Source organism: Triturus cristatus, chromosome 11 (assembly GCF_964204655.1).
Source record: "Triturus cristatus chromosome 11, aTriCri1.1, whole genome shotgun sequence".
Taxonomy (NCBI): domain Eukaryota; kingdom Metazoa; phylum Chordata; class Amphibia; order Caudata; family Salamandridae; genus Triturus; species Triturus cristatus.
The window spans coordinates 1,110,050,109-1,110,066,532 of record NC_140594.1 but is presented as its reverse complement, the minus strand read 5'-3'; the positions used below and the strand labels follow the sequence as shown (position 1 = coordinate 1,110,066,532).

Here is a 16,424-nt window from a genome sequence, read left to right as displayed (position 1 = left end):
AATCCGGCAGCTTTGTAGGCACCTCTTGCCTTAATTGGGAGCCATTTTAATGAAGAGAGAACTCGCGTGGTATGGTCGTATTTGCTTTAGTTTGCCACCAGCCTGGGTTCAGCATGTAAGACCGCCTTTAGAGGTGCAGGATTTATCCTTGGTAGACCAATGTGAAGAACACTTGCAAAACCAAGGCCGGAAGGGCAAGAGGTTTTATAGTCATTCTAAATTAATTGGGTGGTAGCAAAAGTTTGCTGCTTTGGAGGAATACATTATAATACAGTCTACTTTTATAAATTGGTGTCGGATTTCTTTAGTGTCTTGTCTTCAATTGTTTTTTTTGCTGTTTTAATGCTTTACACTTGTTCCACTGGGTAAGGCTTCCTACTCAGAGCCACAGCAATCCAGAGCTGCGCTGGAGGTTTGGCAAACAAAACCTAAGAGTCCTAAAGGGGTTGGTAAGTGTATGACATTGTGAGGTCGCTCAACCAGTGGTTAATTTAAGCCAGTGGTTTCTGGTGCTCTGCATCAGCACTTAATTGTCAACACCGGCACTTGTGACTGTCTGCCACAAGGTGGTGCGGTCTGGCTAATTTATAGATGACCACAAACAGAGGTAATTATTAATTCAATATACATTAAAAATGACCATTACCTGCTGCTCAAGCCATTCTTATAGCTTTGGCAGCCTGAAAGAGCCTGAATTGTCCCACTTGTAGGAGTGTGATGGTCTGTAGTGGTGTTGTTACTATCACTGGCAGCATCGCAGGGGCAATGTGTGGTGCAAGCTGCAGCGGCCTCCTGGCGAGAGCTCTGGCACTTTTTTTTTTTTTTTACGAATTAATCACTGAGCTCCAACATACCATATAATACACCCCATTGTCTCACACATATCTAAAGTAAATTGTATAACACAACACAATAACATTCACAGAGCAACATTACAAAACAATTAACATGGTACAGCACAACAAAACAGAAGGCAGCATAACAACCACAATACAACACAACTTCACATTGCAGTAAAGTAGCAGAAAAAACAACTGAGCACATAACTACCACAACAAAATGCAACACAACTACAGCAAAACACAATATCACAATTGAATAATAGTGCACAAGAACATAACAGCACAAAAACAACAGAACACACCGCAACTACAGCAAAATTGCACACAACATATATGGATATACTCTTTTGTCAACATTATCACCTCCAGTGGCAAAAGGTTTTTGCACCACGGACATGAAATAGCGCCAGTCAAAAATGTTTTGCAATCTGGCGGACACTCTCTATAGTATACCTATCTCCAATCTGGCCGACACTCTCTATAGTATACCTATCTCCAATCTGGCCGACACTCTCTATTAGACTCTATAGTATACCTATCTCCAATCTGGCCGACACTCTCTATAGTATACCTGTCTCCAATCTGGCCGACACTCTCTATAGTATACCTATCTCCAATCTGGCCGACACTCTCTATAGTATACCTATCTCCAATCTGGCCGACACTCTCTATAGTATACTTATCTCCATTCTGGCCGACACTCTCTATAGTATACCTAGTATACCTATCTCCAATCTGGCCGACACTCTCTATAGTATACCTATCTCCAATCTGGCCGACACTCTCTATAGTATACCTATCTCCAATCTGGCCGACACTCTCTATAGTATACTTATCTCCAATCTGGCCGACACTCTCTATAGTATACTTATCTCCATTCTGGCCGACACTCTCTATAGTATACCTATCTCCAATCTGGCCGACACTCTCTATAGTATACCTATCTCCAATCTGGCCGACACTCTCTATAGTATACCTATCTCCAATCTGGCCGACACTCTCTATAGTATACCTATCTCCAATCTGGCCGACACTCTCTATAGTATACCTATCTCCAATCTGGCCGACACTCTCTATAGTATACCTATCTCCAATCTGACCTACGCTCTCTATAGTATACCTATCTCCAATCTGGCTGACACTCTCTATAGTATACCTACACTCTCGATAGTATACCTATCTCCAATCTGGCGGACACTCTCTATAGTATACCTATCTCCAATCTGGCCGACACTCTCTATAGTATACTTATCTCCATTCTGGCCGACACTCTCTATAGTATACCTATCTCCAATCTGGCCGACACTCTCTATAGTATACATATCTCCAATCTGGCGGACACTCTCTATAGTATACCCATCTCCAATCTGGCGGACACTCTCTATAGTATACCTGTCTCCAATCTGGCCGACACTCTCTATAGTATACCTATCTCCAATCTGGCGGACACTCTCTATAGTATACCTATCTCCAATCTGGCCAACACTCTCTATAGTATACCCATCTCCAATCTGGCCGACACTCTCTATAGTATACCCATCTCCAATCTGGCGGACACTCTCTATAGTATACCTGTCTCCAATCTGGCCGACGCTCTCTATAGTATACTTATCTCCATTCTGGCCGACACTCTCTATAGTATACCTATCTCCAATCTGGCCGACACTCTCTATAGTATACCTAGTATACCTATCTCCAATCTGGCCGACACTCTCTATAGTATACCTATCTCCAATCTGGCCGACACTCTCTATAGTATACCTATCTCCAATCTGGCCGACACTCTCTATAGTATACCTATCTCCAATCTGGCCGACACTCTCTATAGTATACCTATCTCCAATCTGGCCGACACTCTCTATAGTATACTTATCTCCATTCTGGCCGACACTCTCTATAGTATACCTATCTCCAATCTGGCCGACACTCTCTATAGTATACCTATCTCCAATCTGGCCGACACTCTCTATAGTATACATATCTCCAATCTGGCGGACACTCTCTATAGTATACCCATCTCCAATCTGGCGGACACTCTCTATAGTATACCCGTCTCCAATCTGGCCGACACTCTCTATAGTATACCTATCTCCAATCTGGCCGACACTCTCTATAGTATACCTATCTCCAATCTGGCCGACACTCTCTATAGTATACCTATCTCCAATCTGGCCGACACTCTCTATAGTATACCTATCTCCAATCTGGCCGACACTCTCTATAGTATACCTATCTCCAATCTGGCCGACACTCTCTATAGTATACCTATCTCCAATCTGGCCGACACTTTCTATAGTATACCTATCTCCAATCTGGCCGACACTCTCTATAGTATACCTATCTCCAATCTGGCCGACACTCTCTATAGTATACCTATCTCCATTCTGGCCGACACTCTCTATAGTATACCTATCTCCAATCTGGCCGACACTCTCTATAGTATACCTGTCTCCAATCTGGCCGACACTCTCTATAGTATACCCATCTCCAATCTGGCGGACACTCTCTATAGTATACCTGTCTCCAATCTGGCCGACACTCTCTATAATATACCTATCTCTGGGATGCTTGCTTGCACACTGCATGTGCAAATGTCACTATCTGCATGAAAAACAAGCTGCGAAGATAACTTCTTTGCTTTTTACAGCCTCTTATCTAGGTTGATTCGTTGCTGAAATGCACAGTTTCGGTGGCAGTTGATGGACCGGGTGGCAGGTGTGTGTTGTAGCATTTGTTGAACTTTTAGCCTCGCGGATCCATGTGTCTTTCGGGGCAGACTTGTTGAACAGGTTCATGGAAGAGGCAGTGGCGCCATAGCTGCCCTCTCTGTTGGGGGGCTTGTAGGGTGGGAGGCAGGAGGATGGGGGTAGGGGTGAACAAGACACGAGGGAGTGGACCACCCCTCCCTTGGATTGCTGTGGGTGAAACTGCAAGTCCATGGAAACCGTGATTGCTGGAGCTTCTGTGAATGACAGCACACAGTGCCGCCATCCACAGACTGTGCTGAAGGCTCCAAGATAAGGCGCCCACATGTTCCAGGATGTCACATTTGACAAAGTGGCGCATTCTGGGAACTGTAGTCATGCCTGTCCATGCAGTCACGTGGACAGCTAGAACCAGAGTGCAGCTGCCAGTAACAGGAAGGCAGGAACCGGAACCATTGTATTGTGTGCTGCTGACAAGTAGGAAAAGGACCACTGTTTAAGACCAAGACACACTAATATGCTACTGTACGCTGGTGCCAGGGGCGCGCGCCGGAAGTGCACTTGCCAGCAGGGTCCCGGATGTCACTCCCCTCAGCAAGCAAACATCTTTAGAAGTTCACAACTGCCTCGATTTGCAAATATAGGTCGCTTTTTTTAAATAGCTATTTTATTCTTTAATGAGGGGCACTTTTTTAGCTTATTTTTTAACGAGGGACACTTTTTAAGCTATTTCATTCTTTAAATTAGTCACTATATTTTGGTGCCCGGGCCTATTTTCTGTCCTAGTTCGACCCTGGAGCCCCCCACCACCTTCCACCTCCCTTCCCCCACCCAGCTGTCAGGAAATATATATAGCAGCAGAGAGAGCTACTGCTTAACGTGCCGATAACAGCAGAACAACTTAATATGACATAAAGAGGCACTAACAGCCGACTTAGTAGTAATTGAAGCTGAGATAGTTGAAATGCCACCCCCGACTTGTGAACCAGACTACTGCCCCTCGCTGGGCACACTCTGGTGACAGGCATTTCATAGGTTACTTGTTCCACAACTTTGTAGCACAGTCCGTCACCTTCTTTCCCCCAAGGTTTGTTTTTAATTATAGCAGGTCGAGGCCTTCACAGCTGCTCATCTGTGGCAGGTGGGGGCGCTCCAGCCATATCTTGCCACCTTTGAGACTCCCCTCTTGGATACAAAGACCCGAGTCCATTAGCAGCTTTAAAACTAATTAAGGGGGGCTATATTTTCAAAGGGGCCAGAGAGCACAAGGGGTGTTTGCAGGTGTTTTTCTTCCGCTTAGTTATAAAAGAGGCCACAAGTGTCACAAGCCCCCCAGAGGCGTAGCTAGAGCTTGTGGCGCCCGGGGCTATACCCCAGATTGCCGCCCCCCTGGGGGGGGGGGGGAAGGGTGCTGGGGAAAAAAGACGGCGAGCACTTGAAAGAGGTCCGAGAGAAACGTAGTATCGCTGCTAATAGTTCTTCATCATACGCCCATATCACCATTGACCAGTGAAATCTCAGACTGTGCAACTCCTTTAAACCTATCAGCCACTCATGGCTTTAAGCAGAGCAGCTCCTAAAACTGACTTTGCAATGGATCACTAATGGGCACTATAATCAGCTCCTTAAGTTTCAAGGCAAAAGCATGGATGGATCAATATTTCAGAAATGCTCAAAGTGTGAACGAAAATCTATACACCTTTCTCAATAACGGCCATAAAAAACAACCTTAAGGATAATCCATGTCAGCAATGCAGTTCCTGTTTACAGCACAGTACATCGTGTCAACGACGCAGATGTTTACAGTTCATCTTCATTACATCTTTCATTACATGAGAGTATTTTCTATTTATGAGCTATATCGTTCCTAGACAACAAATTAACTTCTATTCAAATAAGAAGGCATCCTGTACCTTTCTTCTGACTAATAGAATTGAGTCTACACACATGTTTTAAAGATTGAAGTAGAACATAAATAAGTCCCACAGGACTATTGATGGAATATCATACAATTACCCTGCTTCTCGTTGGCATATAGGGTTCTCCATGTCCTGTTCACATGGAAACAAAATAGGGGCATCTATGGGGAGTATGAAGTTACATACTGTTTATGGCGCATGTTTTACATGAGATCCCTATCATTGTGTATATGTGGAAGAATACTACAGGATAAGCTCAGAGACACCCCTACCTGCTACTGTACTGGGTGAAAGATAGGGCAAACAGACTGGGGTAAGCACTAGGGAGTACTGTGTGTGCATGCTACTTAAAACAAGGGTACCATTTAGTGTGTATGGAAAAATGCTACTGGCTAAGCTCAGACATTCCTGCCTGCTGCTGCCCTTGGAGAAAGAAGGTTCACACAGAATGGGAGTATGCCTCTAAATAAGAGTGTTGAAGTAGAGGTACCATCAAGTATGTATGGGATAATGATAATGGCAAGGCTGAGAGACATCCCTAACTATTACTACCCTTAGACAAAGAAGATGGAAAAAGAATGGGACATCATAGGGGAGTCATGTGTGTATTTGCGTGTACAGCATATGGTGCACGCCTCTACATGAGTTCTCTCACAGCAGAGGTACCATCTAGTATGTATGGAATCTCATACATTATTGTGCTTTATGCATCATCATGCATTCATTGGAAATTCATGATAATTAACTTTCTCCAGTGCATTTTCAACACCCTATCCTTTGTCAGACACAGTCCCACCTTCTTTGCATGTGCTGCCCCGCCACATTTAATCTCAACAAACATGGTGCCTCGAGAGCAGATCAGAATTGAAGGCGGTATGACATAGTGTGCCTAATAGGGAATCTTGTGTGAAACATACCTCATCAGTAACAAACATCTTATCTAACAGCCAGAATGCCCAAAGGCTTGAATGCTTGCTTTACAACTGCAGATGTTACAGACCACATTTAAAAAGGACTTCATTAATCCCTGCTCCTAAAGCAAAACCTTTACACATTTTCAAAATCACACATCCAGACACAATGAATCATACGTTTGTGAATTAGTGCATAGAAAATGTTATATAAAGCAAAGACCACCAAAAGGTGTAAGATTCATATGCCTCCCATGCTGGTAGGCACTTTTTAAGAGTGCTTGGTCTGAAGATGGACAGACTAAGAACATAACACAGTGTTTAGGATCAACTTTAATAAAAATGTATTTCTACCCAAACAAACCTTTCTTAGCAACATCAAAACAGAAAGACTGGGGGAAAAACACCACTTTCTAACATCTACCATGCAGCTCTTAGATAGCAGTTCATAGCTCACTGTTCTAGATTACGAATGTAGCTCATGAACTAAACAGTAACAACAGAATCTCTGTGACAAAAGCAGTAACCCACTGAGCTGTGGCCATAAAATATTATTCTTTGATATACATGGCACAGGTCCTTTGCAGCAGGCGTATTACAGTCTTGCCAAGTACCACGCATCAGGAGTTGGACTAAGGCATTTTAGTACTGATGTCCACATCACCGCACTAAAATGTGTTAGTCACGCATACTATAGCTCCTGGAAGAATCACAACACGTTGCTTCATATTATGATAAAAGCAACCACTGCCAGCACCTGCTGCACTACTGGTTGTCCAGCGCCGCAATTAGGAGCTTATAACCAACTACGCTTTGGTTGTTAGGGAGTAGCGTTGTGACCTATAGTGTCAAAACTTCTCTAAAACCACACATATACTTCTGCCCTGCAGCTTAAATACATTTGTACCAGACCCGGCCCTCCACCTGGTCATCTGGCATCACTGCAAAACATAAACAAAGCCAGGATCCGGCACTTTTGTACCCTCAACAGAAAGCCTGCAACGATATTCCCAGCCAGTGGCTGTATTTTGGTTTGTTTTCCTGTTATCATGCTCACCACGCAAATAGCATTGTGAGACTCTCACAGCGCGCTCTCTATGATTGTGCTGCTGGCAGGCAGCTGGCACTGGAACAGTGTGGGGGAATTTTTCTGCTGTGAACGGCCCAGATTCTGCCCTATGGACAGTTTGCCTAAAGATAGCAAGCAACTTAGCCATCACCAGCGCCTGGCCTTCAATCACGAAAGGGTCCCTGTAGACCGTCCAGTGGGCGGTGGCGGGCACAGTTTAAAGGGAGCACTGCTAACTAGTACTTAGGAGCACCTAGTATAACAGCTAGAGACAGTGACTAAGAAGGTCAAAGAGTAGCCTTGTCTGGCAGGCCTTGGGCCTGTAGGTAACCTCAGCAATGTCTGCAGACCGGTCCACCACACTGGGTTTCACCACGCACTCTTCAGGCTTTGCCCGGCAGCACCTTCAGGATACTACAGGTGAGTCCAGCGCACCTGATCACTAGACTAACTTGAGAGCTGCAGCTGGGGCAGTACCAGGCCGGACGAGGGGGAAAAGGGTTGGAGGACAAAATAGGTTTATTCAGTCACTAGTTTTGATTGTCTTCACCTTCAGGTAATAGCATTCAAAATAAAGGCACACTGTATGTTTAAAGATAAATCCAAGTTAAAGTAATCAATCGGAAATGCATTTGTTTGCATTATGAAATCTTATAGATTAATTCAGTCACTGCAGATGAATGTAACCAGACAGTAAAGGAACAGATTTTTGGCTGGCAGGGAGGTAAGGAGTGGTGGTTAATGACTTCTGTATTTATAGTGCTACGATTTCCAAGCTTATGACTTAAAGCACAATTCATTATTTTAACCCCTTCAGTGCCCATGACGAGCTGGACTCGTCATGGGCTGCGGTGGCGCTGTGCCCATGACGAGTCCAGCTCGTCATGAACTCCGCCCGCTAATGGAAGGCGCGGCACTGGGCGGGGAAAGGGGCGGGCATTCAAGGGGTTAACACAGTTTAAAGTGTTTTTGAAGTGTTACGTTTTGCTGTGGAATGTCACTCATAAGTCACTGCAAACATGGAATGTCACATCAGCAATGCAAATACGTGGTCGCTATGATATTAACCCTATGGGCTACCTTACACAAGTGAAAACTGCCACTAGACGAAACTCCCATCTCTCCCCAGCAGGTAAATAATCACCAGAGTTAACTTGCCATTTTGTTTGTTGCCCAAAACTGCTCAATATACAAGGAACGTTCTTCTGCTTTAAACACAACTACACTGCTACAAAAACTGCAAAATAATGTACCATTACCGAAGAGAAGAATATTTACATGTGCAGGCCCATTTAAAACACTTTCCCCGTTACAGTGAAGGTTTGTCACCGTGTCCAAGGGCAAGGCCAGAGCCTGCAACACACTCTCTCTCTCTACACATGACACAGAAAGCACTTCTATTTGGTGCACTGTCCTCCTTTCCCTAACGTCACCCCCAGAGTGACGCGCATTTTATCTTTTCAGAAGTGCCACCTCAAAAAACAGTGTATGAACTAGGGGAAAACGAACCTGCTGTTGCTTGAATCTCCCAACGACCCGCACGCAGCACAAGGAGAGTTGAAAGTAAAAGTATTACTCTCACACGACCTGCCCCAGCCAGGCGCCCGAGGTTCAACTGACTCAGCCAGAGTGACACGTGAAGCAAGTCACTCGCTAATGGCAGTGGTTCCTAAACTTTTTCAAATCACGGCTCCCTTGACCTATTGGCTGTTGGCCGTGGCTCCCCATTATGTTACTCTTTTTTTGCGGGTGGGGTGATGGAACCCTGGCCTTGGGAGTACTTCCATTTTTCTCCCTGAAAATAATTGGGGTGAAGCCGATGAAGGTAAAATATCATACAGCCTCTCTCTTGCCTACAGCCCCACAGTGACAGCTGTGTGCACATTCACGGATGCAGGTGCTAGAGGCCCTTCCATCCAGCCTTTGCTGGACACTGTGTGCCAGATGTGCTCTTACAGCGTCTCAGAGATGAAGCGTTTCCTTTTTGTCTCCTCTGTCTGCCCGCAGTGCGCACACACTGTGCACATGGAGTAGTGGTCATCCTGGGCCTGCTCTCGCTTCTCCACTGAAGCTCACTCAGTATGCCAGTAGTCTCATTCTACATCCCGGGGTGGAGGGATTGACCGTCTCCCCTCAAGCCCCATCAGTTTGTCCAGGGAAGGAGTTGGTCATCTTGGACTTGCTGACCCGTGGAACCTCTATCCCCCTCAAGTACCAGTAGCACTTAGTCAATGCCGCAGCAGGAGTCCCGCTGTCACTCTCCCCTCTACTATTATTCCATCCAAATTTTCTTTTAACAGATTTTACAATTCTAGCTTGTTTTATGTTGATAAAGTGATCATGTTTTAATTTAACTGACCCATCTTAACTGTATCACTATCAGTCCAAATTTCAACTATGTATACATTACATGGATAAAGTAATGTACCTGTTATGCACTCAAAAATCCATACAAACACAGAGGTACAAAAATAAATCACATACCACAATCATCATTATGTCCACCTGTGTTACATAACATTAATTACATAAAAAGTCTGACCTATTTGCTTCTTAGAATATGTTCATTCATAATTGCAGATCCAAAGCATGCTCTTAACTCTACGCAGGGCAATGCGATTGTGTGCAATAAAAAAAGAAACCCTAAACGGAACAGCATATGAAGATACGTCGAGTGTCACTAACTGGGAGCAAGTCTAACATCTCGGGGGACAGTGTTACTGTAGGATAATCTGAAAGACCCCAACTGCGCGCGCACTTGTACAATGCTAAAAATCTACACCTAATAGCAACAGGGCAAAAATCATTTTAAATACGAAAATCAAAAATTTAGATTGCTACAAGTAGTTTGTTTCAAGGTGTGGCTACAAATTACGGACAGTTTACAAACTGGTTATATGCTGAGTTGAAGCAGTCCACTGATGCAAGAAACTCTTAATTCTTGCTCTTGGGGAAATGTGGTTTTTGTATTCTATCTCTCAGAACTTGTACATGGTATATCCTCGCTTTAGGACTGCAGAGCAAGTGTGAACAACTCTTCAGAAAGTCACTGATATTTTCATTCAATTTGATTGCTAACAACACAGAATGAGATGATGCCACTGTATTTACAAAATCACCACCTGCAGGCCCCGCACACTTGGTAACAGCAAACACGTGTCCACGTTGCTCCTTTCTAGTAAAACAGTGAGGCACACGCACTCTTTCTTACCTTTGCAAGTCAGCTGCCTGGGCTATGCTATCTGCGCTAGTTGGCACGGCCATTAAGCTGACCTTTGTGGGCTACCTCTGGCTGATGCTGGCAGTGGCTCTCCTGATGATGGCGCAACTTCTACATCGGAGCGTCAGCGCTGCCTATTTCCACGCCCTGCACTGTCTTGCTGTGACCTACTAAAGAGATCAGTACACCGGAAGGAAAAGTTCAGTTTGCAGAGCAGAAAGCACGGGTTTCAACTTAGGTCGTAGAGCAAAGTAGCAGCGTTGTAAAAGGAAGGGATTAGTGTAGTGGTTCCCAAATTGATGTGCATCTGTTTGCGGCGCCCCTGGCTAGGTTTAACGGCACACAGGGGCGTCCCGGCGCACAGATTGGGAACCACTGGCTTCTGGGCTGAGACTGGGAGAGAGTCGGTTCGGGTCAACAGCTTGTGGTGGCCTGTTGATATTCATGCACGTCACCACGTGAGTTGGTGCGTGCAGCGCGCTAAACAACAGGACAGTTTACAAGTCTGCCATGGGCGGGCTCAGCATGATAAATGTTTGCAGGGTCGTGTTTGCATGGCCGTCATTGGTAGCGCTACCAGATTGACGGCCCCGGACCCAAACAGGAATGTACACTTTCAAAATAAGCTCAGGTGGTGCGAGCAATGAGTAGCTTTTACACACACTGGCCAATCAAGGCTTAGTTATGCTGCGCAACGCACTTTGGCTGCCAATGATGATTTAGTGTCGTGTTGATTCCGATACTGCTGAGGCGCCGCCCGGCCACCCCCAAAATAGTGCCGCCTGGGGCGGACCGCCCCCCTCGCCCCCCCCCTAGCTACGCCACTGGAGCCCCCCTTTTTACAAAGTTCATCGCGTGTGCACATGTTTCGACAATGGGTTCTCTAAAATACAAATGAAGAAACATGTTTGTTTGGCGCCTGGGCTACATTAAATATGCCAGCGCATACGCAAATAGGCCTTTGAGGAGGGTGACCCAGTGCCTAATTTGAGCCAGTGGTTTCCGGTGCTCAGGACCAGGACTTAAATGTCCTTTGACAGTTTGCCACATGGTGGAGCTGTCTGCCTAATTAGGAATGAGCACCAAAACAGCAGTTCGTTAAATGAATTAACAATAAATAGTAACTGTCATCCAAACCATTCTTATAGCTTTGGTGGCCTAGAATGGTATGAAGTGTCACACTTGTTACAGTGTAAAAAATTTAAATTGATACTTGTATAGCGCACTACTCACCCGCAAGGGTCTCAAGGCGCTTGTACGAATACCGCTGTGGAACCCATCCTGGCTTTCCCTGTGAGGCGTCCACTCCTGGGCACCCCCAAGGTGGAGGCCAGGCATCCTTAGCGTTGTGGGGGCCGTTGTGGAGATTAAGCAAGCTATTGCCCAGAGTTGCAGAGTGGGACTCCATGATTGGAATGGCACCGAGGCGAGAATTATCAGGTCCGTGGAATTTTTGAGCCCAAGACCCGCCGAGGCAGGGAATTGAACCCTGGTCCCGGGCTAGACCTCTGCATCAGGGTCTGCCGCTCTAATCATTGAGCCACACTTCTCCAACTCGATAGTTGAGTTGGTATTGTCATTGGTGTAGCAATGGATGGTACAAGCTCCATTGGCTTGCTGACGAGGGCCCTGCCACTTTTTTTTAAATTCATTTTTTACAATTTAAGCACCAAGGGGACCAGATGGCTCCATATCAGCGAAACACCACTTTTTCTTTCCTGGACTTTACTTTTACATATTGTTTAGTTATCAGATGTATAGGTCAAATTGCCTGAATTAAAATGAACCAAGACTACAACTCCCAGTATGCACCGCTAAGTAAAAGCAAAGTACAGGAATGGAAAAGTGGGGTACCAGTGACATGGAGCCATCTGGTCACCTTCCCTTGGAAGGAAGTGCCAACTGTATCCTCAGTGGTGGCGCACAGCTGGTGTGCCCACCAGAGGCACCCACTGAGAGGGAGACGAAGGGCCTAGATATTAAGTAACAGACCTCTCCCCCTCCAAAGGTAAGCAAGATGCAGCTGCAAAGACACAGAGGGTGCTACAGCGGGTGTCCTATCACTGTCGCTGCATGCACATCCTGCACCCCACTATCAGAAGTCTGTGACATATCATTTCTCCCCCCACCAAGGATTCTTTAGTACTCCCTAAAGTATGAGAGTGTATGGTGAATCAAAGAGCGGCAGATTTAATTATGTCTCCATCTCTCCCTTCTACAGTCTCACAGACAGGGATGATTTTTTGTTCTCATCGGGCATATGAACTAACCAAATTATGGCATGCTTCCGCGCCAACTGAATTAATTTTAGCTATCAATCACAGTCACATCCCAGTACAGGGCATTTCACCCACGTTGCCACTCTGGGTGCAACCAGCCACTTGCAAATCATGCTTGGCCTTGCTCCAATAGGAACAGAATAGTTGAACTGTCAGGCCAGGTCCGCACCAGAGGGAACCACAAACAACCGCCGATCAGTTTTGCAATGGCGTAACATTACCCCGAAGCTCCAAGGGCCCCCCTCTGGCACTGTCAGTGCTTAATTTGAGCCGGTGGTTCCGGTGATCCGCACCAGCACTTAATTGTCAACAGCGGAGCTTGACAGTCTGCCACAAGGTGGCGCTGTAGGGCTAATTTAGAGCTGACCACAACAACAGTTAATTAATAATTCAATATACATTAAAATGACTATTCCCTGTCACCCAAGCCATTCTTATAGCTTTGGGGGCCTGGAATAATCTCAATTGTCACGCTTGTTGGGGTGTGATGGTTATTAGTAGTTGTGTTGTTACTATCATTGGAAGTACAGAAGGGGCAATGTGTGGTGCAAGCTTCAGTGGCCTCCTGACCAGAGCCCTGACAACGATTTTTTTATTTTTTACACAAATTAAGCACTGCCGGGCGGCAAACACCTGGCCTGATAGCTCCTGACTGGGTCCCAGGGGAAAGGGGCCAGCCACTCCATGCACTTTGCAGAGGGGCTCCTCAAGATTCGTTACGCCACTGCAGCCCCATCAGTGAGATATAGCTTGCATCCTAGGCCAAGGTGAGCACGTGACCCACGTCTGGGCATACCCTTTGACTTAGGGCTGCTAATGCAAGCGAGGCTGTGCACCCAGTTCTGCTCTACCTTCCTGGGGACAAGAATGGTTGTTTTTTTATCACCAGTATTCAAAGCAGCTTGAGAACTAGCTTGCAATTGACCTTCAGGCTATCACTGATGTTTCCCAACAGTAGGTAATGTTACCAGTTAACTCCGTGTTGTCTGTGACATCGGGTTCCAGTTCCGGACTTTCATTTTACAAATACATTGTTTTCACAAATGTGCTAAGCTAATTGGCTCTACTAAATTGAGTAAAAACTACAGCTCCCGGAATGCACTGTCTAGGCTTAGAACTGTTAAACAGTATCCCTCATGACAGGCGCCCTTGTAATAAATGCCGCTGTCATATAACTTTAACCAGCCCACTAGGTATTATGTACATGCCAACATTTTAGAATAGGATAGTGGAAGAATTTAAAGAAATAAATAGGGAGAATGTACGTCTTCATTGACTTCTATTGCAGCAGAGGCTGTTCCAGGCGGGAGACAGCCAAAATAAAGCAATGTTTTTGGCTTACAAAATCGGGAGTGTCCCGCCTGAATCGGTATGGTAATATAGCATATGCACCATCAGTAGCTGCATGCCAGGAAGTTCCGCGCTGTTGGTGTTTCCGGGGACCGTTTTCCTCGATGCACAGAAGCCTGGCAGCTCCACGTGTGCTGAGAGGTGGAACTCCCAGAGCTTGTCTTTGTGCATGCCCGGGGCGGGCGGGTGAAATACAGCGGCACGGATCAGGAAAGGCCGGGGATTCAAGTGAGGCCTACAAGCCGGATGTCACTCCCGGCTCCAGGGGCTGCCCATCTCTCCCCCGGTGCCCTAGCCCCCTCCTGAGGGGGTTATCACCCGCCCTATGTGCGGCGTCCACCCCCTCTCCGCGGTTGTACCGCCCTCCTTCAGCACCTCCGGCGGGGCTCAGTTCGCTGGCCGGAAAGATGCAGGGTCTGCCGGGCTCCAACGCGCTGTACTCCTCGGTGCGGTTCTGGGACGGGCGGTACGGGGCGGACGGCCCCCCGCGGGACTGGTTCAGTGGCCTGAGCAGCTTCAGCGGCCTCCTGGAGGCTCAGCTGCAGACGGAAGACCGGCTGCTGGTGCTCGGTACGTGCCCTCGCCATAGCGCTGCCTCCCCGGGGGTCTGAGCTGCAGAACACGGGGTCCCGGGCTGTCCTTGTTAGCTAAGCTTTCCTCCTCCACTGCAGAGTAATTTAGTTATACACAGGGCTTAAAGGGGACCGGGGCCTGCCGGTGCTCAGCACAGCAGCTCTAAAATGCAGGGGCTAAGAGAGAAGGGGCCCTGTCGAGCCCTCCATTTTTGCCCTCACCCTCCTGTTGGGGGGGGGGGGGGAGCAAATATCTCTCTGCAGCAGTGCCACCCTTTACTGCCTTTGATGTAACTTAAAAATACTCCTTATACAGTCTCATTTCAGAAGTAAAGCCTTTTTTCAATTTTATATACAACGAAGCCATAGTTATTGCTTATTTATCTTACGCAAATAACAACCATTGACAACACCAATAGACCTGGTTTGTTGTAGGTGTAATTTCACTTGTTGCTTTATATATCCAAATGCAACGGCAGAAGCCCTTACCTATATCGCCCACGCCCCTTTGGGAGACCCTCCCTCCCCCACTCCCGGTTTTTTCAGCCCACTTAAATCCCTGGCTATACAGATCCAACAAGTTTAAGCCTCACATTGTTAGGTCTCGCCTGACCCAGCGCATGCGCTGGTCTGGCGAGACTTATTGAGAGGGCTCCAAAAAGTGCTACCAGGCCAGCCTAGAGCTACAGTGCATGTGCGCGGGCGCGCGCGCCGCGCTTTACCGCGCTTTACCGCGATTACTTTCACTTTCGCGGCCCCTTTGATGTTTGATCGTGATCGCAAGCACGATCACTTTCACTTTCGGTCCCCACGGCCGCTTTGCATAGCCAATAGGTCTCGCTTTTGGGACCTTATAAGTATTTAGTTATGCAACTGTTGCATAGCTAAACACTTATAAGGTCCCAATGGCGAGACCTATTGGCTATGCCAATGCTTGTTTTTCATATTATGAGCTGTCTAAAATTTTAAACCTTCTTGATTCTTTTTCCACATGTACTGAGCTCCCACATTTCCTAGATTCACCCTTGAGTAACTCACCCAGTCCCTATTTGTATGTGTGTTTTACATTTGGGGATTTGTAGTCCCATTGCCACTGTAAATATAGGACTATAAGTACCGCTTAGAGAAACTGTACACTAAATGAGCTGCTTGCTTTCTGTGACATCTAAGAACTCTGATGTATTCATAAATTTGATGGTAAAGGTTAAACATCAAGTCCCAGAATACAATTCGTTCTTGGCTGATTAGCTAGAACTGGCTGGGGTGTTGATCCAGGAGAGTTTTTTTTTTTTTTTTAAACAATAATAATAATAAAAATATATACTGGCCAGGGCGTTTGGGAGGTCTCGTGAACGTGAGGCTCTTTGGAAGGACTGGCTTCTGCATACAGATGAGGGGATCCAACTAAATAACAGGGAGAGCTGAGTCAGGAACCTGTGCTCTGGCTGACACTGCAAATAAATGGCATCTGAATCATGCAACATACATCATGTGTTGATATGAAAGTCTCTTTAAAAATTAGAAAACGTATTTCTTTAACATGCAGAAGCGTTTGAC

General features: G+C 46.2%; 1 protein-coding gene across 1 annotated transcript in view; it reads left to right on the top strand.

The window, feature by feature from the left end:
- Positions 1 to 14,411: 14,411 nt before the first annotated feature.
- EEF1AKMT4 (EEF1A lysine methyltransferase 4) overlaps positions 14,412 to 16,424 on the top strand; it is a 241,856-nt gene continuing 239,843 nt past the window's right edge. The window contains exon 1 of the mRNA XM_085635589.1: positions 14,412 to 14,865. Within this exon, the coding sequence (XP_085491715.1) occupies positions 14,703 to 14,865 (163 nt within the window). The 5' untranslated portion in view covers positions 14,412 to 14,702. The remainder of the gene's footprint in view (positions 14,866 to 16,424) is intronic.